This window comes from Hemiscyllium ocellatum, chromosome 13 (genome assembly GCF_020745735.1).
Source record: "Hemiscyllium ocellatum isolate sHemOce1 chromosome 13, sHemOce1.pat.X.cur, whole genome shotgun sequence".
In the NCBI taxonomy this organism is placed as follows: Eukaryota; Metazoa; Chordata; class Chondrichthyes; order Orectolobiformes; family Hemiscylliidae; genus Hemiscyllium; species Hemiscyllium ocellatum.
The window spans coordinates 70,051,062-70,076,769 of record NC_083413.1 but is presented as its reverse complement, the minus strand read 5'-3'; the positions used below and the strand labels follow the sequence as shown (position 1 = coordinate 70,076,769).

Genomic DNA, 25,708 nt, shown 5'->3' with positions numbered 1-25,708 from the left:
TATACTTACACACCAAGGACTGCAGCAGTTCACAAAGAAAGCTCACTTAGAGATAGGCAATAAATGTGGGAATAGCCAGTGACACTCACATCCTGTGAATGAATAGCCAGGGAGATGAATACCAGCATATTCCACATTAGCATTGCGTGAAAAGAAAACTCCTGATAAATTTTTACTTTAAAAGCACATGGATGAGCTGTGAACTTGCTGCTGCTTAATAACTAAGAGGTTCGTGTCATACAAAGAGAAGTGGCAAATTTCTTCCTCAGTCCGGGTTAACCGACCACAACCGGGCATTATGTTGCAAGTTGCACGTTCCAGCCTGACCAAATGGAGTCAGCCAGAGTTTCTCCTCCTGATGTATGAATAGAAAATGCTTGAAATGTTCTCGAGTCCGGGAGTAACTTTGGAAAGGGAAACAGATTTAACATTTCAAGTCAATGTACTTTGATCAGATGAAAAGTCTGAATATTAACCCTATTTCTCTTTCACTCTCCACAGTTTGCACTTTGACTTGCTGAGTGTGGGCTGCAATTTGTTTATAGTTCAGTTTTACAGCACATTTTTCCTTTCTATTGCTGTCTGTTTTTTGTCATTTATGTTAATAATTTGGATGTGAACATAAGAGGAATGTTTTGCAGATGATACCAAAATTGGCAGTGTCGTTGACACTGAAGAAGATTATTTCAGATCAATGATCAAGCCAAAGCTCAATGCAAAGTGTTGCATTTTGGTAAGGCAAGTCAGGGCAGGACCCATACAGTTAATGCTAGGATTCTGGGGAGTGTTGCTGAACAAAAAGAGCTTGGGGTGCAGGTTCATAGTTCCTTGAAAGTGGAGTTGTAGGTAGACAGGTTGGTGAAGAAAGAATTTGGTACATTTGCCCTTAAATGGCCAGTATATTGAGTGTAGGAGTTGGGATGTCATGTTGGTGAGGCCATGTTTGGAACACTGCATTCAATTCTGGTCTCCCTGGTATGGGAGAGAGGGTGCAGAAAAGATGTAGAAGGATGTTGCCAGGGATGGAGAGTTTGAGCTATAGGGAGAGGCTGAATAGGCTGGGGCTTGTTTTCCTGAAGGGTCAGAAGCTGAGGAGTAACCTTCTAGAGGTTTATAAAATCATGAGGGACATGGATAGGATAAATAGACAAGGTCTTTTTCCCAGGGTAGGGGAGTCCAAAACTAGAGGGCATTGGTTTAAGGTAAGAGGGAAAAGATATAAAAGGGATCTAAGGGGCAACTCTTTCACACAGAGGGTGATGCGTGTATGATGCTGCCAGAGGAAGTGGTGAAGGCTTGTACACTTACAACATTTAAAAGACATCTGGATTGATACATGAATAAGAAGGGATTAGAAGGAATATGGGCCAAGTGCTGGCAAATGGGGCTAGATTAATTTTGGATATCTGGTTGGCATGGACGGTTGGACTGAAGGGTCTGTTTCTGTGCTGCAAGTCTCTATGACTGTGATGGCTATATAACAATTTCCAGCTGGGAAACATTCATTCTTGAACATTTGGCAGAAGAGGTTCAAGTTTGCCCCCTCTCCCCATACCAATCATGTTCTTGTGCAGAGAATGATGACTTGGCCAATTTATTGGCAGACAGCTGGTGTATGTAGACTGTCTTGTAGCTTATAGTGTGGAAAGGAGAAGCAATGTGTTCATCAATTAATCTCCCAGTTGAGACTTCAACATTATTCAATATTCGGGCAGGGGCACACTGGGATAGGGAATAATGTGAATGTGGATCCTTGCAGATTTAGATTGACATTGGTAACCTTTCACTACTATAAATCAATCTTTGCACCATTTGCCATTAACCTGTCTCTATTGGATTTGCCAGTTTTTTTTATATAACAAAATGTCACTACTGTTGTATTTCTTAATGAACTTGAGGCAGTTCTTTGTGTTCTCAGTTGTATTAACCCCACACGCTCAGGATATTTTTTGTACATGTGATTTCTCATGACTTGGAAGTCAGAGATTGTATAGAAACAGTCAAGACAATTCAACTCTAACTTCATCATTGAGAATAATTGCTGATCTGTACCTTCATTTTCTCCTAATTAAATAGTTGATTTTAAGAGCTGTCAGAGCCACAATAAGCCAAATGTCTGCCTCCGTCACTATATAATTCCAGAATAGATTCACTTAATGCTAATGCAGCAACGTTAATGTCCATATCTGCCCAGTGACTACTCAATAATGGATTAACTGTACTTATTAGAAATGGCCAAAGCATCTTAGATGTGCATTTACACAGAATGACACTAGTGTGCAACACTGCAATAACATTGTGTAACTTTTGAACTGTCCATATCCTTTGCTGGTTATTGTTGTGGACAAGTAGAGTCGGTCAACCGTGAATAAGCAGTGCTATCTGTTCATTACGCTGGCACTTGGCCAGAGATCTTTTAGGGACCTTTGCACTGGAACCTAATTTAATCAGAAAGCCTTTGGCACAGTGCCTACTGACACCTCAGCAAACAGAGCAAGCACTTGTATATCTCATTATCGAGTGAGATTGAAAAATCCTTACTTGGAGCAAACAGAGTCTGAATCAGGAAGCCTGGGTTAGAATATTTATTGTAATGCTAAATCAAGTACAGAACTTCACATAAAGAGGAATAGAACAGTCTGATTTCAAGAATGTGATTTAAAAAAAAGACAAACAAAATTGTTTAAATCTCCAACAATAATTTAAGTCCAAAGAAATGGGACAGTACAATTGTAGAAGTTAATTTTCAGTGCCAGAGAATTTGTTTGTGTACTTAGTCTTATTATGCAAAACCTTATTTGTATTGGAATGGAAAAGTCCTCCTATTTTCTGGCATTGTTAGTCGGTGTTCATTGCAGATGTACAGCAACATTATGTTGTAAATGGTAATGGTTACGAAGGGCTCATGCTTCAGTTACATTGGCTCCACCAATTGTCCCAATGTGCCCCATGGTCTTGTGGATGGAGACAAAGCATTCTGCTTTATCTTTTGAAGTGAGGGATGTGTACCTACCAGTTTGCTGAGGTCCTAGAAACCACACCTGACCAAATATCATTGCTATTAAGCAAAAACCCTTCTTATTTTTGAAGTACAATGCATTTTCTGTGGATACACTAAGATGGTGTATGCTCTACCAATAAATATGCCAAAGGCAAAGGGGGATTAGTAGCAGCAAATATCCAACAACCCTTAACCACAACCAAATACTGGGAGAGGTGGAAAATATCATGAAATATCAGGAATTGTCATCTGGGAACAAATATCCCATTTCACGACGTTTCTGCTTTCCAGTGCAGAGTTTCTTGAGGAGACACTGGTGGAATGAAACTTCCAGAGGGGCAACACAACCCAAAGAGCAACATGCTGATTTGCATTATTGCCTGGGTTCCATCATTAAAGGGGGGCTATCCAGTTTATACTTTAATAGCTATTCAGCTAAATTGTAGCTGATCCACACTTAAACACATTTGTTTTGCATCTTATCCCTCAATACTTTTATCTAAAAACAAAAGTCTTTCTACGTCTGTCTTGAAAGCTCCAATTGTACCAGCATTCAAACCAGACAGGCTAGACTGGAAGGAAATGGGCCAGAGGTCCATATTTTAACAGAGATTAGTGTTAGAAAGGTGCTCCCAGATTTTATTCTGGAATGGACAAACCCCTACTTTTTCAGTCTGTAATCCTTGGATCTCCATAGCCCTGCAAGACTAAATAGGTTTTTTGTGTGTATCATATCATTTCTTCTTCATATTAACAATGGTTTTTGGATGGTTCAGAAAATGTACATAGGTGAGAAGGGTTTTTCATAGTCAGCTCTCAATTTCTTCACTTAGTTCATAGTATCATAAAGCCCAGACAGAGGTCATTTGGTCTGTGGTGCTGGTCAGTTGGTCCTGTTGCTCTCTGTTTTAGCCACAATCCTGTAGATTGTTCTTTTTCAATTATATCTCCAATTCCTATTTGAAAGTTATTATTTAAACTATTTCCACAACTCTTTCAGCTTGTGCATTCCAAATGGTAATGATTCACTCCATTAAATTAAAGAGGTTTTTAATCTATATCCTATGGTCAATAGGCTTTGTGCTGATGGAAATGATTTCTCAGTGGTAATTCTAAACGCCTCTATTAAGTCTCCCAATAACCTTCTCTGCTCAAAGGAGAACAATTCCAGTCTCTCCACATTACTAATGCAGTGGGATTCCCATTCCTAAAAGTCTGTGAACAAAAAAGGACTTGTTTCTTTTTGATGAGATTTTCAACACAATAAGAATATATTCCATTGGGTAGCCTGCACGTCATTTATTCTATGCTGCCTTTAGACTTCATGGCTATACAGTGTAGTTCTTACTGAGTCACAGGACAGTTGTGTTAACAATGCTGAGACTTTATTGTTTGAGTTGTATAAAAGATGTGCCGTTTAGTTGGATTGGCCATGTTAAATTGCCCACAGTGTTGAGGGATCTGCAGGCTAGGTGGGTTAGCTATAGGAAATGTAAGGTGACAGGGACAAGGTTTGGCGGTGGATCTGAGAGGGATGTTGTTCAAAGGGTCGGTGTAGACTCAATAGGTCAAATGGCCTGCTTCCACACTGTAGAGATTCTATAATTCTAAAACATCAGGCAATCTTGACAGCTTAAAACCTGGGAACAATAACGGAGTCAGAGATGTACATCACAGAAACAGACCTTTCGGTCCAACTCATCCATGTTGCCCAGATATCCTAGATAAATCTCGTCCCAGTTACCAGCACCTGGCCCATATCCCTCTAAACCTTTTCTATTCATACACCCAACCACTTCCTCTGGCAGCTCATTCCATACATGCACCACACGTGAAAGAGTTGCCCCTTAGCCCCTTTTTAAATTTATCCCCTCTTACCTTAAACTTATGCCCTCTAGTTTTGGACTCTCCCAACTGGGGAGTGTCTGTTTATCCTATTCATGCCCCTCATGATTTTATAAATTTCTATAAGGTCACCCCTCAGCCTCCGATGCTTCAGGGAAAATCGCCGCAGCCTAATTAGCCTCTCTCTATAACTCAAATCCTCCAACCCTGGCAATATCCTGGTAAACCTTTTCTGAACCCTTTCAAGTTTCACAACATCCTTCCGATAGCAGGGAGACCAGAATTGTACACAATATTCCAAATGTGACCTAACCAATGTCCTGTACAGCCGCAACATGGCCTCCCAACTCATAGTTTCAGTGCTCTTACCAATAAAGACATAGCAAACACCTTCTTCGTTATCCTATCTATCTGCGAATCCACTTTCAAGGAGCTATGAACCTACACTCTCAGATCTCTTTGTTCAGCAACACTCCGCAGGACCTTACCATTAAGTGTATAAGTCCTGCCCTGACTTGCCTTTCCCAAAATGCAGCACCTCATATTTATCTAAATTAAACTCCATCTGTATTCCTCAGCCCATTGGCCCATCTGATCAAGATCCCTTTTGGACGAATCATCTGTCCCCCATAATTGTGACATTTTGTGCGTCACAGGATATAAACTCGCCATCTAAAATCCACATGAAATTGTAGAAAAAAAACAAAACAAAACAAAAATATGGGCTCAGACCAATTTGGGAGGAAACTATCTAAGAAATTGTTCTTTGGCCTGTCTAAATCAAAAATAGTCAAAGAGATCAGTCCTTGAGGTACTGCAAAGGCTCTAAGTGGCCGCACTATGATTACCTATCTGAAAAGTTCATCAAGATCACAATGGTAATGTGAGAAAGCCTTCAAGGTGTTTACACATGTTGAATGTTATTTTAGTTACTGCGGTTTACAATCTGAGAACATGGGAAATAATCATGTAAAGGCTATTATAATGAAACAATCACTATAAATCCTCTAGGGAATTAAGGAGGACATCCTTTATGTGTACGTTTGAAGCTCACTACTACTGAGAGTACAAGTTCATTAATAGGATAAACTCATGAGAGAGGAAGCAGTGGAAGGATGTCCTGATTGGAATAGATGTTCAGGGTGGAAACAGACTCATGCAAAACATGAACACCAGCAGGATGCATTTGAGACAATGGCCCATTTCTGGGCAATAATTACTGTGAAGTTTTAATTTTATGTCTTAATCAATCTAGGGCAGTAATCAAGTTCTTAAAGCCCCTGAAGGTGAAAAGGCCCAGAGATAACCAATCCAACTTGAAGCTTCCCCACTTTGGAGAGAGAAAATTGGTGGCTTCCGTAACTGGAAGAAAGACTTGTATTATATGACAACCACTGGACATTTCAAAGCATGTCACAGTCAATAAAGCACTTTCTTTTGAAGTGCAATGAATGAAACACAACAGTCAATTTAGAGCAAACTCCAATAATCAGCGATGTGATAATAACTAAATACTTCTTCTGATAGTGTTGAATTTATCAGATACCTGTTTTGGTAGAAAAAGGGATGGAGTATAATCTGGGGTTTAATGGGCCTTGACACCAGATGGGTAGCACTGAATCATCCCCCATATGTTCTGGTACAAGCCCATTTTAGGCCTTATAATGTATTCAGCTTGCTGTGTTCAGCTTTGGTCACTGCCCCACAAAAGAACATATGCACAAATTGGAGAAAGTTCAGACAACATCAACACTGGTGCCAAGTACAAAGGTTTCAGAAAATAGGTTTCAGAAGCCTGGCCTTGAAGAAGGATTTGAAAAGGGACAGGGAGAACCTTATGAGGTTACCTAAAGGGTTAAGTGCTCACTGCTATTTCAAAGTCACTAAAGTAGAACACAAGGTCACAAATGCAAGTCAGTGAAAAGAACATTTAAAATTAACACCACGCAGAGAGTTCTGTTATTTAAAGAGTGGTAAATGTTTGGAGCCATCTATTGGACAGGGGGACAGAAATATCAGGGTGTTCAAACGTCTGTCTAGGTGCTGGAAGGAAGGATGACTTTTAAATTGCCAAATCGCTCATTTCATCAAAAGAGGAAATAATTATGACAGTGCTCTTTCACACAGATCTGCACATCATAATTTTCAACTGCTCTCTGAAAACTATTTGCTTCTCAGCAGCTTTAATCCCCGTGCTCTTTTTGAACGTATGTTTATGTCTTGTTAGGGTCTTTGTCTGTAATCCTTGATGATGAACATGAAGGGAATTTTCTTCAATATATTGGGAGGGGGTTGAGGTGAAGTGTCATGGGAGCTACATCTTGAGCAAGGAAATCCCCTGTCTCCCTCAGTTAAAGTCACCAGATTGAGAACAGATTATCTCCCCTTGCATCGGCGGCATTGAGACTGATTCTGTGTCATCCTCACCTCTGGGGTCTGTCTACTTTGGATTGAAGCAAGAGTCTTCTGGCTCTCAGTAGCTCACTGAGAGGAGCTCTGCGGATTTTCCATCACCTATGCTGCATTCCCTTTTGCTCCATTGGTTATTGAGATGACCAAACTGAGGTATAATCACCCATGTGGATATAGCATCCTCTAGTGGTGGCCTCTGGTACAACAAGCACTTCCAGCTTGTCTCGTTCTAAGCATTAAAGTAAGGTTCAATATATTGCTCAGTGTGAAAGTACCTCTTTCCTAACAGTGTGTATGTGCTTATAAAGTGAACAGAAATTGTCCCCATTATTATGCCACTAAGTTCACCTAGTAGCTATTTTCAACAACACTGTCGAGTGATGAGATGAAAATGTCCCAGAATCTACCTCCACATTTAAATTGACAAATCTCAGTCCGAGCAGCAGTTGTACCAGCTCGCCGTGAATTTTTATGAAGGCAACTGGGTGTGCAGCTCCTGATCCCTGTCCAGTAATCCTTCCTGTTGACTGTGTGCAAGAGCCTACTGTGAATGGGACTAGGTTCTTGTGTGACTCTCACTTTTTGTTAAGTAGGCTGCAAACTCCTGAGGGGGACGTTTAATCACCAATGGAAACTGAGCAGAGTGCAGCGACAATGTACTACTTCATTTCCTCTTTCATTTCAGTGCTGTAGTGACCTCAAGGCTGTTGAGTCTCCAGGTTTGCTGAAGAGTCCGTCCAAATACTAGGGATCTTAGCCCCCAATAGGCCCCATGACAGAGGCTAGCTCATTGAAACTAAAGGCAAGATTTACACCCCAAAATCCCCAATGTTTGGCCAGAAACAGAGATGGACAGGTACATAATTTTGCACCTAGGAGAAAGTGATGACTGCAGGTGCTGCAGATGAAAGCTTGTGCCCAAAACGTTGACTTTCCTGCTCCTCAGATGCTCCCTGACCTGCTGTGCTTTTCCAGCACCACACTTTTTGACATAAATTTGCACCATTGGCCGGTATGTGGTTTATTAGTGCCCAATAAAAACTATTGAAAATGCAGTGGGATAATTTTGCTGAGAGAAAATGGTTGTTTTTGTACCTCTCGTGTATTAAATCTATGGATTTGGTCATGAGTAGCTTCCTTTTTTTTGGTTTAAAGTATATGGTCAAGCTGTTCAATTTGCCACACCAGTGTGAAATTATTTAACAGTTCACGGGGCAATCCCACACATCTCCTAGGTGAATTATATGAATTTGTTTTAATATTGAGCATACTGCCAGAAAACAAAAAAACATCCTTAGTTATAAAAAGTAGAGGCATAGAATCTCAGTGCAAGGAGATTTTATTTGGCCTTTACAAATCACTTAGAGCCTCAGCTGGAGTACTGCGTTCAATCCTGGGTACCACACTGCAGTTCTTGGAGATGATGTAGAGGACACTAGCTGGAGTGATACAGACTGAAGTTAGTTCTACTCAAAGAAAAGGTGATGAGAAATTGAGTAGCAGTGTTCCAAACTGTGAAAGGTTTTGCCTGAACCGTTACCACTTACCAGAGGTTCGATGAACAGGGGTGATAGATTGAAGGTAGTTGACAGAAGAAGCAGAAAGGAAATAAGACTGTTTCTATGCAGCCAGTTGTTCTGATCTGCAGTGGGCTGCTAGAAGTTGTTGTGGAAGCCAATTTAATGATGCCTTTCAATGTAAATTGGATAAATGGTGGGGGCAGTGGAGAGTGACAGGACAAAGGGGCGTAATGCTAATTGATTGGCTGAATGAAAGATGTAATACAGGTACAATGGGTTGGACAACCTATACTTAAGATTCAATAATTTTAAATTAGTTTCACATGATTGTAATTTCTACTTTAAAGATGTGCTAACTCAGTTTGAAGGATCATTCAAAGTGTTGCACGTGGGTTGTCTCTGAAGTGATGTTACTGTCATGTTTGCAGCTACAACAGTCATCGTAGCACAGCAAGATCCCACAAACTACTTGCACATTTGTTTTCATGGCACTGGTTGAGAAGGGAATGTTGTTCTGGATTCTTCTTCCTCATTAGATTAATCCCATATTATCTTTGCCGTTCCTAAGCAGGCAGAGGGCACCTTGCTTGAACATGATATCCAACCAAGTCATGCTTTCTTTGTAACATTTTCTACCAGTCTCAAACAATGTCACCTAAAACAGATAACACTGGTGATATTGTGTGGGTTCTTGATGTATCCAAAATGGCTGCTGCAGTTTCACCAGCAAAGTGTGGTACGTCCAAACAATAATTGGATTTGAGCTGAAGTCACATGTCGGCCAGACCAGCTAAGGATAGTCGTTTCTTCCCTAAAGGACATTAGTGAATCAGATGGGTTTTTCCCACTAGTCCATCCAGTTTGGTGTCCTAACCAATAAATTAGTCTCTCCATGTACTTGTTCTTGGACTTTCCAAATGTAGGTGATTTTTCCCCCGTGTAAATGACCACATTTGGATATTTTCTTCTCGTAGTCTTGTGGCACAAAGGCCACTTTTGTGGTAATGTCTACTTGTTTACCCCAAAGATTTCCACAATGGGGAGGCATAAATGTAGATAGTCACCAATAAATTCAGTAGGAACTTCAAGGGGAACATCTTTATTATGAGTGATTAGAATGTGGAGTTTAATGCCACAGCAGAAGTTGAGGAGAATAGTATAGAGGTATTGAAAAGGGATATGACGGGGAAAGGACAACTCAATCAGAGGTACAACATAGTAACATGATTTTAATTGTTGAGTTGTCAGGTTGGGAAGTGTCATGGCAAAACTAGGGGAGGAAAGATCAAAAAGAATATATTTGCATTTATAATAGTACAATTGGTAGGGTGGTAGGAAACAGTGTAAAACAATTTGCAGTGGAGGACTGCTTTTATGTGGGCTAAAACAGCAGCCATTTTGTGTCTCATAAATTTTTGCAAACTCATAGAGTCTTAGAGGTTGACAACATTACGAACAGGTCGTTCAGTCCATTCAGTCTGTGCCGGTCAAAACAAGCATTGACCTATTCTAATCCCATTTTCCAGCACTTAACCTTATATGCCTTGGCATCGCAAGTGAACATCTAAATACATGTTAAATATTATGAGGCTTTCTGACTCTCCAACTCTTATAAGCAGATTCCCATCAGCCTCTGGGTAAAAAAGTGACCTCATGACTGTTCCTTACCCTGATATATGTGCCTCTGATCATTGCTGCCTCCACCAAGGGGAGATGTTCCGAGATGTTCCTTCCTTCAGTGAGGCAATTATCAGTTGATGTTTTTCTTTCAGAACGTTGGTTGAGGAAGGAAATGGCTGGGGCATCAAAAGAACCCCTTATTTTAAGAATATTATGTTTTTTCTGTGTATTTTCCTGTGATTTATAATGGAATACACAACATTCTGCTTGAGGCAGCAACTTTCCCTTCATTTTGTCTAACTTTCTCTGAATAGTTCAGCAGAGTGGTGTGGAATATTTTGGTTCAAGCTGGCCCATATGTTTCTTGGATGTTTGTCCTTCCAACTGAAGATCTGAACTCTCTCTAATAAGACGCAGGGAAACCCCAGTGAGAAACGAACCCAAGCAGTGTCACTGCCAAATGGAATGGGCAGGCAAGTTGTAAAAATGAACCCCCCATTCACAGGATTGTACATCATATACAAAACACCATCTCAGAGCTGTGTTGGCAGTCTATGGCTTCAAAACAATCACAAGTTGTTTACGCTGGAGGAAAAAAAGAGTTTTATTCCTATTGTAAGTCTGCAAATCTTCTCAATGGACTCAATGGCAGAATCCTAAAAGCTTAACTTAATTTGTGCCTAATTGCTTAATTAAAAGAAAGAGAGGGGGCATATTTTATTAAAAGAATTTTTTAAAAATTATTTTAAACCTCTGGAAGCTGTCATAATTATTATATGTTTTTAAATGGAAACCCCACTGTGTGTCTTGCCCAGTGGCATCAGGTTTGCCAAGTTTTGTTGTCCCTAAGTTTTGGAAAACAAAAGAAATTGATTTCAGATTTTTATTTTCTGGAGCAGCTTGTCATGTTTTCTCCTGAGGTGCCAAGCCTCAGGACCTGAAACTGCGATTTTCAAAAAAAAAAATCCGAACAGCCATTCACTGTCAGTATGAGCAACATCAGCGAGTGCGGCAGAGAGGGATCTAGACCGCAGTGAGCACAGAGTTTAGTCCTGCTACCTGGCATTGCATTAAACCAACTGTTGGAGAAACAGTATCAACTTTACTAATCGTGTGTGTGTGTGTGTGTGTGGGTGTGTGTGGGTGTTCACGCACACAGTCTTGATTTCTGATTTTGCTTGACCTACTGTGTTGTTTCCAGCATCACATTTTATCAACATTGAGTAATACAGTACAGTAGAGGCTCTTCATCACATTAACTCTGCACTAATCCCACTTTCCAGCATTTGGCACTGTAGCCTTGAATGTTATGTCTTTTTGAGTGCTCTTCTATATACTTTTAAACATTTTGAGGTTTCCTGCCTCTACTACCCTCTCAGACTGGGCATTTCAGTTTTCTTGTACCCTCTGGGTGAAAACATTTTTCCTCAGATCCACTCTAAATCTCCTGCCCTTACCCCTGAACATTATGTTCCCCCTTATATTGACCCTTCAACTAAGGAGAACAGCTGCTTTCTATCCACCGTGTCATGCCCCTCATAATCTTACAATCTGCAATCTGGTTCCCCCTCAGCCTTCTCTGCTCCAAAGAAAACAACCTGAGCCCGTCCTGCCTCCCTTCATAGCAGAGATGTTTCATCCCTGGCAACATTCTGGTGAATCTCCCCTGCACTCCCACCAGTGCAGTCGCACTTTTCCCATAGTGCACTCTTCCCAGAACAGCTCATAGTACTCCAGCTGTGGCCTAACAAAACTCCTGGACAGCTCCAACATAATCTCCCTGCTCTTATAAGCAATGACACGTCATAACAAATATGTTTTTAAGTGGAAACTCCACTGGATAAAGACAAGTGTCCCTACGTGCTTGTGTCTATGCATTTATGATGAGTTGATATGCACACTGGTGTCAAGTGAAGAAACTGTGTCTATGTGCCTCTTGAAAATGGTTTCTGGAATGAAGTATCACTGACCTTTGCAGAATAATTATTGCAGTGCAATATTGGAGTCAATACGCTCAGGAATGGAGAAGATAATATCCTTCTTGAGAAAGATATTGAACTTTTCTCCACAAGCAGAAGTGTACCGACATGTCATCTGATGGTGCCACAGGAAACTATTATATTTTCAAGAGGAAATGTTCAGAAGGATTCATATTTGATTCAATATGTTTTAATACTGATTCTCTCTGGACAGCTGCTGCTAGACCTGCTGAAATTTTCCAGCACTTGTTTTTATTACAACATCATTCAATATCGATTCAGCAGCCAGTTATATTCACCCCAGTCATATACTGACTCTGCACTGTGTTGAGGCTGTTAGTAATCTGAAGTAACCACCTCGACATTGCACCTCGGCAGAGTAATTCTGATGCTGTGCAAGTGATTTTACAAGCATGCTTTTAATAGGAGGGGGGGAAGCTTTGTGAAAGTAACATTTTGAAAGGACAGATTGTCATAGAGTCATACAGCATGGAAATAGATCCTTTGGTGTCTGATGAGAATTTAAACTTGCCTGAAGATCAAACAAAATACATCCTCGCATTCACTTGCTTTCCCTCATTCTTTCCACATCCTAACTACCTCCTCCCCTTAATTCCACTCTCTCCCCTATCAAACCCTCATTTACAAACACCATTTTTTCCATCATTGACTCCATTGAAACTCCTACCTATACTGTCATTGCTACCTCTATCACCCCCACCACTACCACCAATATCACCAGTGTCTTGTCCACCTCCTGTAGTAGAATTGACTCCTCCAATTGCCTACTTAGCTTGCTGGCATTGCTTTGCCCATGGTATTAAAACATTTTAGGAAGTGATATTCTGAACCTCCCGAGGCACGTTCACTGACTCGCTTCATCCACAAAAATTCTTTTATTCCATGTTTGGCTCAGGAAGTACTCCTATTGTATAAAGACCTATAAAGCTGTTGCATTGACAGTATCAGAGAAAACAAGTATGTTTCACCATGCTGTGAGTGAGAAAAAGACAAAGGCACTGTAAATTATTTCAAACATAGATTTAACACAAACAAATATGGATGCGACACAGAACTAGATTAGTATTTTGAAAAGAAAAATGTCTAGGCTCCAAAGGAAAAGGATAGAAAAATGTCTCCAGTTGAAGAGCCAATTTGTGCAATTTTTATGATTGTGTAATTCTACTGGATCAATATATGTACCTTATTTCATGGCCCTCTGGAGTGAACTTAGATTATCAATCAGAACAAATCACTTCAGTTATGCTCAGAAAATCATAATTCCAACATCTCAACCATTGCTGAAATCCCTGCAGTGTAAGTTCTGGTCCATCCAACACCTCCAAATGCCAAACATCATGCCATCCCCTTTGCGCATGCTCATGTTTGTAACTGTTTATAACAGTCGATCATAATTGGCTTTAAACTGACAACAGGTCTGACAGGATGTGTTATTTGTTTGTGAAACCATTGGAAGGTTGCCTGGTGCTACAAATTCAATTAGTTTGCCGTCTTTCATACTTCATGCTCACGGAAATTCACTCTTAGGAGCACACTGGAGTTAGCATCTGGCACTTTTCTTAATGATTGCTTGGCGTCTATTGTCAAATTGCCATTGAGGAGAATGAAGTGGTGGGCTTCAGATTTTATAATTTATCAGTCCATCAGGTTAAAGGCTGGGTGCAGATGGCCCTGCTCCTGGTGTCCCTCCTCCGTGACTCCATCATGATTTAATCTCTTGGTCAGCATGTTTACCAATACCTTACCAGTTGGGGAATGAATTTACTTCATATTTGGATTGCACAAATTTCAATTTTGACCTTTTTAAACACGTGCATTTAGTCTTCCCAAGCTTTCCCTTTGCCATCTTGCTCTGTTTGTGTCATGACCATGGCTGGACATTGGTTCCTGAATCTGGAGATTCGGGTAGGTTTGTGGGGTTGCGGCGTGCATGGTATGGGTGGAAGGGGAAGGACTGTGCATGATACATCTCTTTTCAAATCTCAAGAGTGTTACTCAGAATAGAAAGATGTGCCGATTTTGCTAAGATCAATTAAGATATGAGAAAGTTTGTCTGCGACAGAACTACCAGCTTCAACAGGTGAAGTTGAATGGCCTGTTCTGTGCTGTAAATTCTTTGCAACACTGGCATGTTAGGGGGATAGCCGTTCAGATTTATGTAAAATGCACACCGGCTGTCAACAGCTCTTGATACTTGCTTTTTGATTGAAAATAAACATCATTTCTCAATCTTCCTGCTTCATTCCTTTGCCATCTCTCACTTGGTACTTCGGTGTTACAAGATACCCTCTTGCTGCACTTACTGTTAGAGTGTTGATGGAGTGAGCAACACCAACCACACTGCTCAGGAGTACTGAAGGAGCTTTTTCCTTCAGTTCAGTGCCCCCTTTGTTTTCTCATATCACAAGGGGAAGAATTCAGGGCAGGAATAGGCCATTCAACTCTTTGAGCCTGCTCTGTCATTCAGTAGGACCAGAGCTCATCTATTTGTGTTTCGAATCCCCTTGATCTCTGACAACCCGAGAATCTCGATGATTAATCTACTTCCTCTTTAAAAATATTCAATGGTCCTCACCTGCACTGCCATCTGAGTCAGAAAGTTCCAAAGTCTCACAACCTCTGAGAGAAAATATTCTTTCTCAACTCCATCATATAAGGGTGACCCTAATTTCAAAACAGTTCTGGACTGTCAGCAACAGTAAACATCCTTTCCACACCATCCTGTGAACACTATTCATTATCTTATAAACGCAAAATGCTGTGGGTCTCTTCTTCAGAAAAGTCAAAGCAGATCTGAAACATTAACTCTATTTCTCTCTCCACAGATGCATCCAGGCCTGCTGAGTTTCTCCAGCATTCTGTGTTTGTTTCAGTACCAAATGAGCTTCAGTTAAATCACTCCTCACTGTTCTAAACTTAGGTGAATACAAGCCCAGCCTATCCAATCATTCCTCCTAAACCAACCCACTCATTCTTGTATCTTTCAAGTAAATCTCATCTAAACAGCCTCCAGTGCAATTTTTCCCTAAATAAAGAGAGCAAAACTGCACACTGTATTCAAAATGTGGTCTCACCAATGCCCACAACTGGTTCCAGTGCAACTGTCGAAGATTCATGCCTCCATTGGTAGCACGTCTTAGTGGACGGCACGGTGGCACAGTGGTTAGCACTGCTGCCTCACAGCGCCTGAGACCTGGGTTCAATTCCCGACTCAGGCGACTGACTGTGTGGAGTTTGCACGTTCTCCCCGTGTCTGCGTGGGTTTCCTCCGGGTGCTCCCGTTTCCTCCCACAGTCACAAAGATGTGCGGGTCAGGTGAATTGGCCATGCTAAATTGCCCGTAGTGTTAGGTAAGGGGTAAATATAGGGGTATGGGTGGGCTGCGCTTCGGCGGGTCGGTGTGGACTTGTTGGGCCGAAGGGCCTGTTTCCACACTGTAAGTAATCTAATCTATATCTCTGTTCCAGTTACTTTAACTGACTGAAGAATCAGGCAGCCTTAATGAAATGCCTTTAACCACACATCCAATAGCAATCCAAATCTTCATCTTACATTGTTTGAACCAAGTGCCAGTGTATGCTGAAATATCAATGGCTAAATCTTGCCCTGGAGAAATATTTCCCTTCAGTGACAGAAGATGCCTGTTGCGCAACAGACCCAAACTGACTCTGACGTTTTCCAATGCTATTGTATCATGGTGGCATCTCTTGCGATTGTCATACCTTGGGCCAACTCTGAGTCTTTTGCATTCTTGCTATCTGATAAAATGAGTTGTCACAGAGCCATGATACTGACTAAACATTTACTTAATTTTCAATTTATAAGCAGGAAAGAACCACAGTGAGTCCGGTGGAATTAAGTTACTTCTGCATGTTGCAAAAAAATGTTGAATGTTCATACTAGTTAATTCATGTGCTGCGAAGTGGGCAGATTATATCGGTCCCACTAGCAGGCCTAACACACTGGCCTTTTGTAAGACAGTAATGAGGTAAACTACATTCATGCAGTACTCTTGACAGATAATGAATCGTGCATTATTTATGTAATCACTTTGGCTTTCATTTCAATTTATTCTGGGATAGGCCACAATCAGCTTAATTTTCAGCTCTATTTTTCTTTTAAAATCCTGCCTGTAGGCTTTGACTTTGCAGCGTGTGTGTTTTCACGGATAAAAGCGGCGGCTCAAATTGCTGGCAATTCCTTCTGAAATCAGGCCCTCATTACCGAATGTTTGCCTAGATTAAGAGCCGCAGAGGAACAGGAGGCAATCGCTGCTGGAATTTGCACATTTTCTGGATTCTTTGATGAAACTGATTTGAGTTTTGAGCCCTGATGTGAGACATCAACACAGCAACTTGTTACTCAGGGCAGAGGCAGTGCTATCCATCTGTTATCTCCCTTTATGAATTAGTTCAATGACGTCCAATACTGTGGAAGGGAACATTTTTGTTCTGTGGGCATTCTGACATTTTGGTCTTATGGATTTATTGAAATTTTTGTCATTGCTGTATTACCCCATTTTGCTACCTGTTATTATAAATTGCGCCCAATTTTCCTGACCGTTGACAATAGGAAGGGAAATTGGACAGGGCATATAATGAAAGGCCAGTCTGAGATCACTCATTTAAAAACCCCCATTTACTTTAAACCAGTATGACGATGAGTTGCTGTTATGTGTAAAGTTTTTTTGTAATCGAAAAATAATCCCATTATACATACAAAGTTAAAATGTTTAATTGAAGCAACTGAATTCACCAAATGAGGTTTTTTTGTGCTGTCTGAAAGTTTGAATTCTACCAAGTCTTGACAGAATTTCCCAACCTGCTGCCTCGGCAATGTGGTTATTCAGTCAGGGTGCCATTTCTCTTTCCTTGATTCTTTCCAACACAATGGGACAAACTCTGCACATAGGATTTCACCACAACCAATCTACCTTATTAATAGGAAAGGAATAAAAGAACAGTTACATGATTCAAAGTGATTAATACATGACAAAGATGAATAATGCATTAGCTTACAATAGTACAGACCTTGAGAATCAGTGAGAAAAGGCGTTTTGTCAAAACTTTCAATTTTGTATTCATCATTATGTTCACAAAATACCAATGTAAAGAGGAACAACATTCTACACTGTATGAGAAGAAAGCACTGTAAATTGACTCTCATTGGAAGGGATATTACTGTAGACAATTAACTGTCATTGCATTCTCCATGAGAACTCACTTACCAACCAATTGGCATTCTCCTGTCAAACAGTCTTGCATAGATGGGTGCAGCTCCAACAACACTCAAGAAGCTTGACACCATCCATGACAAAGCTGCCCGCTTGATTGGCACTACATCCACATGCATCCACTCCCTCCAGCACTGATGCTCAGTAGCAGCAGTGTGTACTATCTACAAGATGCACTGTCAAAATTTACCAAACGCAGTTGAGATAGACAAGGGCAGCAGATACTTGGAACACCACCACATATATGAATATGAAGGGTTTGGAGGGATATGGGCCAAGTGCTGGCGAATGGGACGAGATTAGGTTAGGGTATCTAGTCAGCATGGACGAGTTGGACTGAGGGGTCTGTTTCCATGCTGTGCATTTCTATGACTCTGTGACCACCACCTGCAAGCTCCCCTCCAAGCCACTCACCACCATCCTGACTTAGAATTATATCACCATTCCTTCACTGTTGCTGGGTCAAAATCCTGGAATTCCCTTCCTAATGGCAATGTGGATTTCAGCAGATCAGAAAGCTCACCACCACCTTCTGAAGGGCAACTAGGGATGGGCAATAAATGCTGGCAAACTAGTGATGCCCACATCCCAAATGGATTTTAAAAATGTAGTTCCCTTCTGTATTGGTATTCTTAAAAGTATCTAGTTGAGTGCAAGATAAAAAGCTTTGACAAAATGTGGCTTTTATTCAGCAATACTTGATTATTATATAATTGATAGGGCTGCAATGCAAATTTTAACTTCTAAATTTTAAATGTTTAAGGTAGATAACGTTGTCTGCGGTATTATCCAGTTGATGAGGAGACTGAAATGGATTTATTTTCTCTTTTGCAGGAAATTCTATTACATCACAATGTTACGAGACCCTGTCTCACGCTACCTTAGTGAATGGAGGCATGTCCAACGAGGGGCTACGTGGAAGACCTCACTGCACATGTGTGATGGGAGGACACCAACGCCTGAGGAGCTGCCACCTTGCTACGAGGGCAACGATTGGTCAGGCTGCACACTTCAACAGTTCATGGACTGCCCATTTAACCTGGCTAACAACCGGCAGGTGAGAATGCTTGCAGATCTCAGCCTGGTGGGCTGCTACAACATGTCCTTCATTCCTGAGAAAAAGAGAGCCCAGATGCTTTTGGAAAGCGCCAAGAAGAACCTCAAAGATATGGCTTTCTTTGGTTTGACTGAATTCCAAAGGAAAACACAATACTTGTTTGAGCGGACTTTTAACTTACAGTTCATTAAGCCCTTCATACAGTTCAACAGTACCCGCGCATCGGGTGTGGAGACCGATAATGAGACGATCCACAGGATTGAGGAACTTAACGACCTAGACGTGCAGCTGTATGACTATGCAAAAGACCTTTTCCAACAGCGGTTCCAGTACAAGAGGCAACTAGAAAGAATGGAGCGACGGATACGGAATCAGAAGGAGCAGCAACAACAACAGAAGATCCCCGAGGAACTGCCCAAAGAGGAAATGGAAGAACAGGGACGCATACCCACAGAGGATTACATGAGCCATATTGAGAAATGGTAGCCGTGGTGGACTACCACGTATCTCATGTTCTGAAAATAATGATGAATGAACTTTTGGTCTTCTAGATCGTAATGGATCTCGGAGGTTGAAAGAGTTTTTTTTTAATGTCTGTAATTTTAAAAAAAGAATCTGTAAAACAGAGATGTTTGCTTCAGGGCAGTATGGGTCTTTCTAGACCACCCAGGTGCACAAGGGATCTGGACGCAGAACTAAGCCAGGATACTACAGCTGGCCAACCATGTGATGTAAAGTCATGATTTTGTGACCCGGCACAGTTGATGTCTGTGGAGCTATTAGCAATGGATAATGAAATTTTCAACTCCATTTATGGCACCTGGATACGCATCCTGCAATGAGAAATGGATGTGTTTGAATTAGCTCAGTGACTGGTGCCATTTAATTCTCAACATGAATATGCAGTGTGTTCGTTTTTGGATGGTTTCATGGATTTTGAAAATTTTAAAATTCAGGTTTGAAATTTTGTACAGCCACTGGCCAATTGAACCACTGAGTAAAAGCATTCCCAATCTAGTCCAATTCCAGTCATTCCCACTCGAGGCTAATCCAATCCTTTTATTCTCTTCCTTTTGCTTTCTTGAAGGACTTGACCTCCTTTCCTAGTGTAGGGTTCCATACAGTATCTCCTCCAGTATCTTGTCCGAATGATCGTTACTCAAGGATGATCCTTGATGTGAATGCAGGCGGATTATCTAACTGCGGAGGGGACATATTAGCCAACCCTGATCCAGTCCTCAGTCGACACCTGCATTGCCATCTCTGTATATTAAGCAAGAATGGGAAACCTGCCCATTTCTTTTCCCCTTTCTTAAACCTGAGGTGTCGGGGCCAATTATAGGGCCCAATCTGCTGCCTTAGGTGAGCTCACCAAACTCAGCACTGTCTAGGGATGGAACCTTTGGACCCTCTTGATGTGCATGGCTTAGAGGTGCTGACAACATCCCTGAGCCAAGTTCAATTCTCAGTGGTCAAGATAAAAGCTCTGTGTTTATAATTAAAAACATGTTGCAATTGTACACATACTCATCTCATCTGAGCCTGTTGTTCCTAATACTTAGTGTGTTGAGCCAATTTGTATGGAAAGTTTAACAAAAGATTGTTTGTTTTCTCAGTCACCTCAATTCTATACAGGATTGGGAATCCCCTTGATATTAATTTTGATTGTTCTGAATTTTTAAAACATTGAATATTATACCTGCACACCTGTAACTTTCTCAGCCATTATGTGATAGTTCAGATAGGCCCTATCAGCAAGGCAAAAAAGGTTATTGTAGGGTCATGAATCTTTTCATTATGTTATTCAGTATCATGTTGTAGCCATCCATTTCATGTTGTTTATGCCAGGCTGAAAGCATTTTGAATTGTGTAACATTTCCTAAAACACAGTCGACAACCTCATGGTACATCTTTGTGAGCACCAGACAATTTTAGATTAATTTGAAGTCTTGCAGTGCTGACTATCTTACTCTCTAACCCCAATCTAATGGAATTTCATACCAGCCATTTTGTTGTAGATCCTGGGAAGGTGCGCTGGTACACTATCTGACTAGAACATCAATATCTCTTTCTCAGTCAGGACCTTCACTTGACCATTCTCAAAATTGACGCCTTAAAATCGGGCATTCTGCGTCACAAAATGAAAATACCAATCATACTTTCTTCAGAATCCAAGACCTGACTGATTGCAGAAAATTGAGGAATGTAATCTTTGTTAAGCTAACTATTTTACTTATGAAAAAGCCATAACACATTTTATAGTTGTACCATCTGAAGGAGTAGTCATCATATTTTCTTCTCCCCCTCGTCTCTTGGGTAACACAAGATCTTGGATAATTTCTAAGAATCAATTTCAATAAAGACCACCCAAATTGAAAGAGATGAATAAGCTTATTTTGTTGTCTGCCACTACAGCCTCCAAAACATGTAATCACAGAGCCTCTCACACAGTATACACCCTTCCTTTCTTCAGAGAATATTTAAATGAGTCAAAAAGAAATGTGATTACCATCTGTCCCCGAACTGTTATGGCTTCCTTTGGTCCAAATATGACTGTCATTAGAGATGTAAAATATTCCAAACTTGGATGATAAGTTATTTGTTATTTTCAAGAACTAGTGAATTAATTGAATAGGTTAATTCTAAGCGATAACAAGTGACAGCCTATTTCTCTCTGGAAACCTCAGATGCAATCAACTTGTCATACGGTCTCCATTTATAAATGCAAAATCTGTGTAATCTGGATAAAAAGAGACTGCTGCCTTTGATTTCATAATTTACCTTTGCTCTATTGTCGTTTATGTGAAAAGGCTACACTCATTCTCCTGTACCCCACACCCACCCCACCCCACCCTTAGTCCAGCAATGTTGGACATACAGTATTTAGGAGCTGCTCAGGATTTTGTTTTCTCCATCGTGCTTTTTCAACCGCCTCAGCTAATTTCATTGCCTGGGTGTGCCTGGTTTCAATAAATGCAGTAACGTTTTAGGAGCCAAGCCAGGCTAGTTTATGTTCAAATTGCTGCAAAGCCATATGTGGTGTCTCCCTGGTTACTGCAAATGAAGGAGCCAGTGGCAATTCAGTGCAATTTTATTCCCCCCACCCCCGCCACTCCCCCCAGACACCAAATTTGAGCTTTTTAAAGGGATGGTATCTACTTGGTAGCGAATCCTTGGGCAGGCTTTGTTTCTGGAACAGTTTCAGGTTTCATATGTTACTGTTAGATTAAATCAAAGACAAATAACTTTTAGTGGCAGATGCGATTGGTAATGCAGCTGTGTAATTGTACTCCCAACAGACCTGCCAGCTGTCGCTCATCGGGAGTGACGGGCTTTCGTTTCGGGTAAAAATTTTAACATGTTTTGATATATGTCATGGAGAAATAAATGGATAAAATAAATGAATATGTTTAAATGGCTTTGCCGTCTATGTTACTGCTATCAAACATAAATTGCACTCCTAACATTTTCCCCAGTGCTGACAGTTCTCGTCGCTAGTTCTGTCAGTGCAGTCGTTTGTATGTAAATATTTTATAATGACACTTCTTTTTCTTTCAGCTTTTCCTACTTTGCTTGAGGGTCACCACAATGCTGATTGATCACCTTCTCTAACTCCTGTCAGTCACCCATTCCTTTGCTCTTCCCATCACATCATTCCATCTGGTCTTAGGCCTTCCTCTTCTCCATCTTTCATATCAGCATTCCATTATTCACCAAGCCACATAAAATCAATAAAGTCTTTTTTTTATGACAGTGTCCTCTTGATCAAAGCTATGGCTTAAGTTCCAAAGTACTCTTTATGTCTCCATTCATCTCAGAAGACGTGTCACAAACCTTTGTTAAGAGGTCATGAAACTTTCGCCTGAATAAAACTTCCCTGCCTGACAATAGAATTCAACCACTTGCCCAACACAACCACTGCGGTAGCAGTATCACCAGATACCACCCTAACGTGAACCAATACTACCCCCCTGCCTTCCCCACCCGCCATCACTTCTCTAGTACCTTCTCCTTTGAACGTCTCACATTTTCCACCCTTCTTAACTTTCATTCAAAATGTTTGTCCTGTACACTCTCCCAAGTCTTTTTTTTTAAAGAGTTATCATACAACTTCACTGCTTTCCTCCTCAGCCTCTGTTCTGAACAGCTTATCATCCTCCTGTTATTTTAGCCTTCATCTCAACTCATCATGTTCTTTCTCCTCTGAGTTCACTTTCTACTTATCCTTCATAGATCTCTCCCTCCGTGTAAACTCCCTGACCCATAATTACTGCCATCCACTTGAGTTATAATCTCATATCAGGTTTCTAGTCCCATTGTGACAAGTATAAATAATATTATCTCTGATCACTTCCTTGTATCACTCTAGACCCACATCCCCTTTCCACACTGTTATGATCCCAGCTGATGTTATTATAGGACAAGTCACTATAGACTAGACTGAAATCTTGTCTTGATATGTCATATTTTGTTTTTTGTACTCTTCCACTGAAATACAAGTGCTGCAGAAGGTAATTAAACAAAAGGAAAGAATATTTGCATATAACACAAGATTAAGATTTGAAACTTATGGTAAAATCCCATTAATCCTAACAGCGTCCTTTGTAGGATGCATACCAGAGATAAAATCTCCTTCTCTATCAAACATAGGATTTTACTCCACAGATGCATTAATTCCTGGTCTAGAGAATCTGATAGCCTCTTTCTTAAGCCTCTCGAAAGCTAGGCACAGGTTCTGATAGGTTCATATAATGTCTTCAGCATGTTAACCAAACACTTCTGGTCTGGAATGTTGTATCTTGAGGTAATCAATTTCTTAACAAAGTTAAACAACCTATTATTTAAGAGCAACTGTTTTACTTATCCAAATACGACCAAGACATTTGCAAACTTTCAAACTGAAACCCAAAAGTATTTCTCAAAACTAAAGGTGTTCTCCTGAATCAAAAGAAAAAAAATCAGTTTTTGACCTTCTAGACTGAAACCATGTACTTTATTTGCTCCTAAATTCTCTCAATAGAAACAAATAATCATGACAGACTACAAATTATTTCTCTAATACTGTGTTTTAAGAGAAATCATTGAACACCATAGCTACAGAAATACTCAAATTTTTCAATAAACCCCTTCAGACAGACAGACCAAAACCCAGATGCCACTATGTCAAATCCAACTCAAAAATAAATGATATTAAAATATGTGTAAATCTCACACCCTCCATCACAAGTTCCAAATTTGTATCTATCTGATGCTAGAAAACAAACTATTCCCCATATCACTTATAACCACCCTTTCAAAATGCCAGTTTTTTAAAAACTTTTTGACCTTAGTTCACCTTTTTTCAGCAGGTACTGAATTGCTTATGCACTACTGTCCAATAAAACCATTCCTCTCTATTCTTGGTCACAAGCCAGAATCTGGGAAAGCCAGTAACCCCTCTCTTACGTACAAGGGACACAGGCTTGCTAAGATACAGCACACCTGAACTGCATGAAATAATATTGGGTCCTGCTGTCATCTGTTAATGCTGCTAACTACCCCAGAAACATCCTGGAATGTAAAGAAAACTCCTGCTTCGTTTCTCCCGGAAATAGTTTTCTTTACCCTTGTCCCCTTCACTCTAACCTCCAACAATAAATGCAAGGACTGTTGTGGCTAAAATTGAGGCCATCTAATCAGCTGCCTCTTGCATGTCTCTTTCTTCTGCTAGCCCATGGGTAAAACATCAAGTAAAGTTTCTCTGTGCCTCAGCCTGAACTCTCTTCATTCTTTCTAGTGTCCTTTCCAAGCTTATCTTGTCCATGAAATCCACTTTCTGCTGCAGTGCTTACCAAGTGCTTTCACTGTGACCTCAATTTCGAGTCTGAAATTTGTCACAGCCCTTCAGTGAGAACTGAGAGCATGGGGTCTGGAAAGTGGGAGCGTGGCTATTGTAACTTGGTCTGAACTGCTTGGGAGCCATTACTAGCTTGGCTCTTGTGACCCTAAAATTTGAACCCACCATTCCTGAGGGGCTGATCCTGGTCTGATGTTATTCTGGATCAGTGGTGCTGGAAGAGCACAGCAGTTCAGGCAGCATCCAACAAGCAGCGAAATCGACGTTTCAAGCAAAAGCCCTTCATCGTTGGATGCTGCCTGAACTGCTGTGCTCTTCCAGCACCACTTGATCCAGAATCTGGTTTCCAGCATCTGCAGTCATTGTTTTTACCTGGTTTGATGTTAGCCCATATTGTTAATGGTTCTCTCTCTTTAATTATGTTGTTGCCCTCACTCTTAGCAACCTACTCTTGACTGTAATATCTTGAATCCCTTCGCTCATGTTTCTACCTCTGCCACAACATCAAAATGTCAAAGTCACAAACTGCACCTTACATCACTGTGACAAAATTTCTGCCTCCTCTGCTCCCTTTGTCATAATTGACAATTCTCCTCGAATACCTCTTCATTGTCATCCTCCTGTTTTCAATTGGTTTGAGGCTTAGCTATTGAATCATAGCCAAAGTATCCATTGCAATGGTTTCCCCTTTTTAAAAATAACTTCTTAAAACGTGTATCTGATAAACTATTCACTCATTTGATTGACTGTCTCCCTGTATGCGTCCAATCCATTTTATATTTTTATGTATCTGAGTGGTGTCTTGAAATATTTTAAGGGAAGGGTATAATATAACTTCAAGTTGTTGACTACTTGTTTGATAAAAATATTGAAATATTTTCTTCATGTATTTCCTGAAATTTCTACACCGATAATCAGCAAACTATTCGACATTTTGCACACAGGCAGCATGATTGCTCAGTGTTCAGCACTGCTGCCTCACAGCGCCAGGCTCCCAGGTTTGATTCCAGCCCCAGGTGACTGTCTGTGGAGTTTGCACATTCTCACTGTGTTTGTGTGGGTTTCCTCCGGGTACACCGATTTCCTCCCACAGCTCTCTAGGTTAGGTGAATTGGCCAGGCTAATAGTGTTGAGAGATGTGTAGGTTAGGTGCATTAGCTATGGGAAATGTAGGGTTATAGGTT

General features: G+C 40.7%; 1 protein-coding gene across 1 annotated transcript in view; it reads left to right on the top strand.

The window, feature by feature from the left end:
- Nucleotides 1-22,107, top strand: part of LOC132821931 (heparan-sulfate 6-O-sulfotransferase 1-like) — a 268,098-nt gene extending 245,991 nt beyond the window's left edge. Inside the window, exon 2 of the mRNA XM_060834911.1 lies at nt 18,466-22,107. Coding sequence (XP_060690894.1) covers nt 18,466-19,174 — 709 coding nt within the window. The 3' untranslated portion in view covers nt 19,175-22,107. The remainder of the gene's footprint in view (nt 1-18,465) is intronic.
- Nucleotides 22,108-25,708: the final 3,601 nt, after the last annotated feature.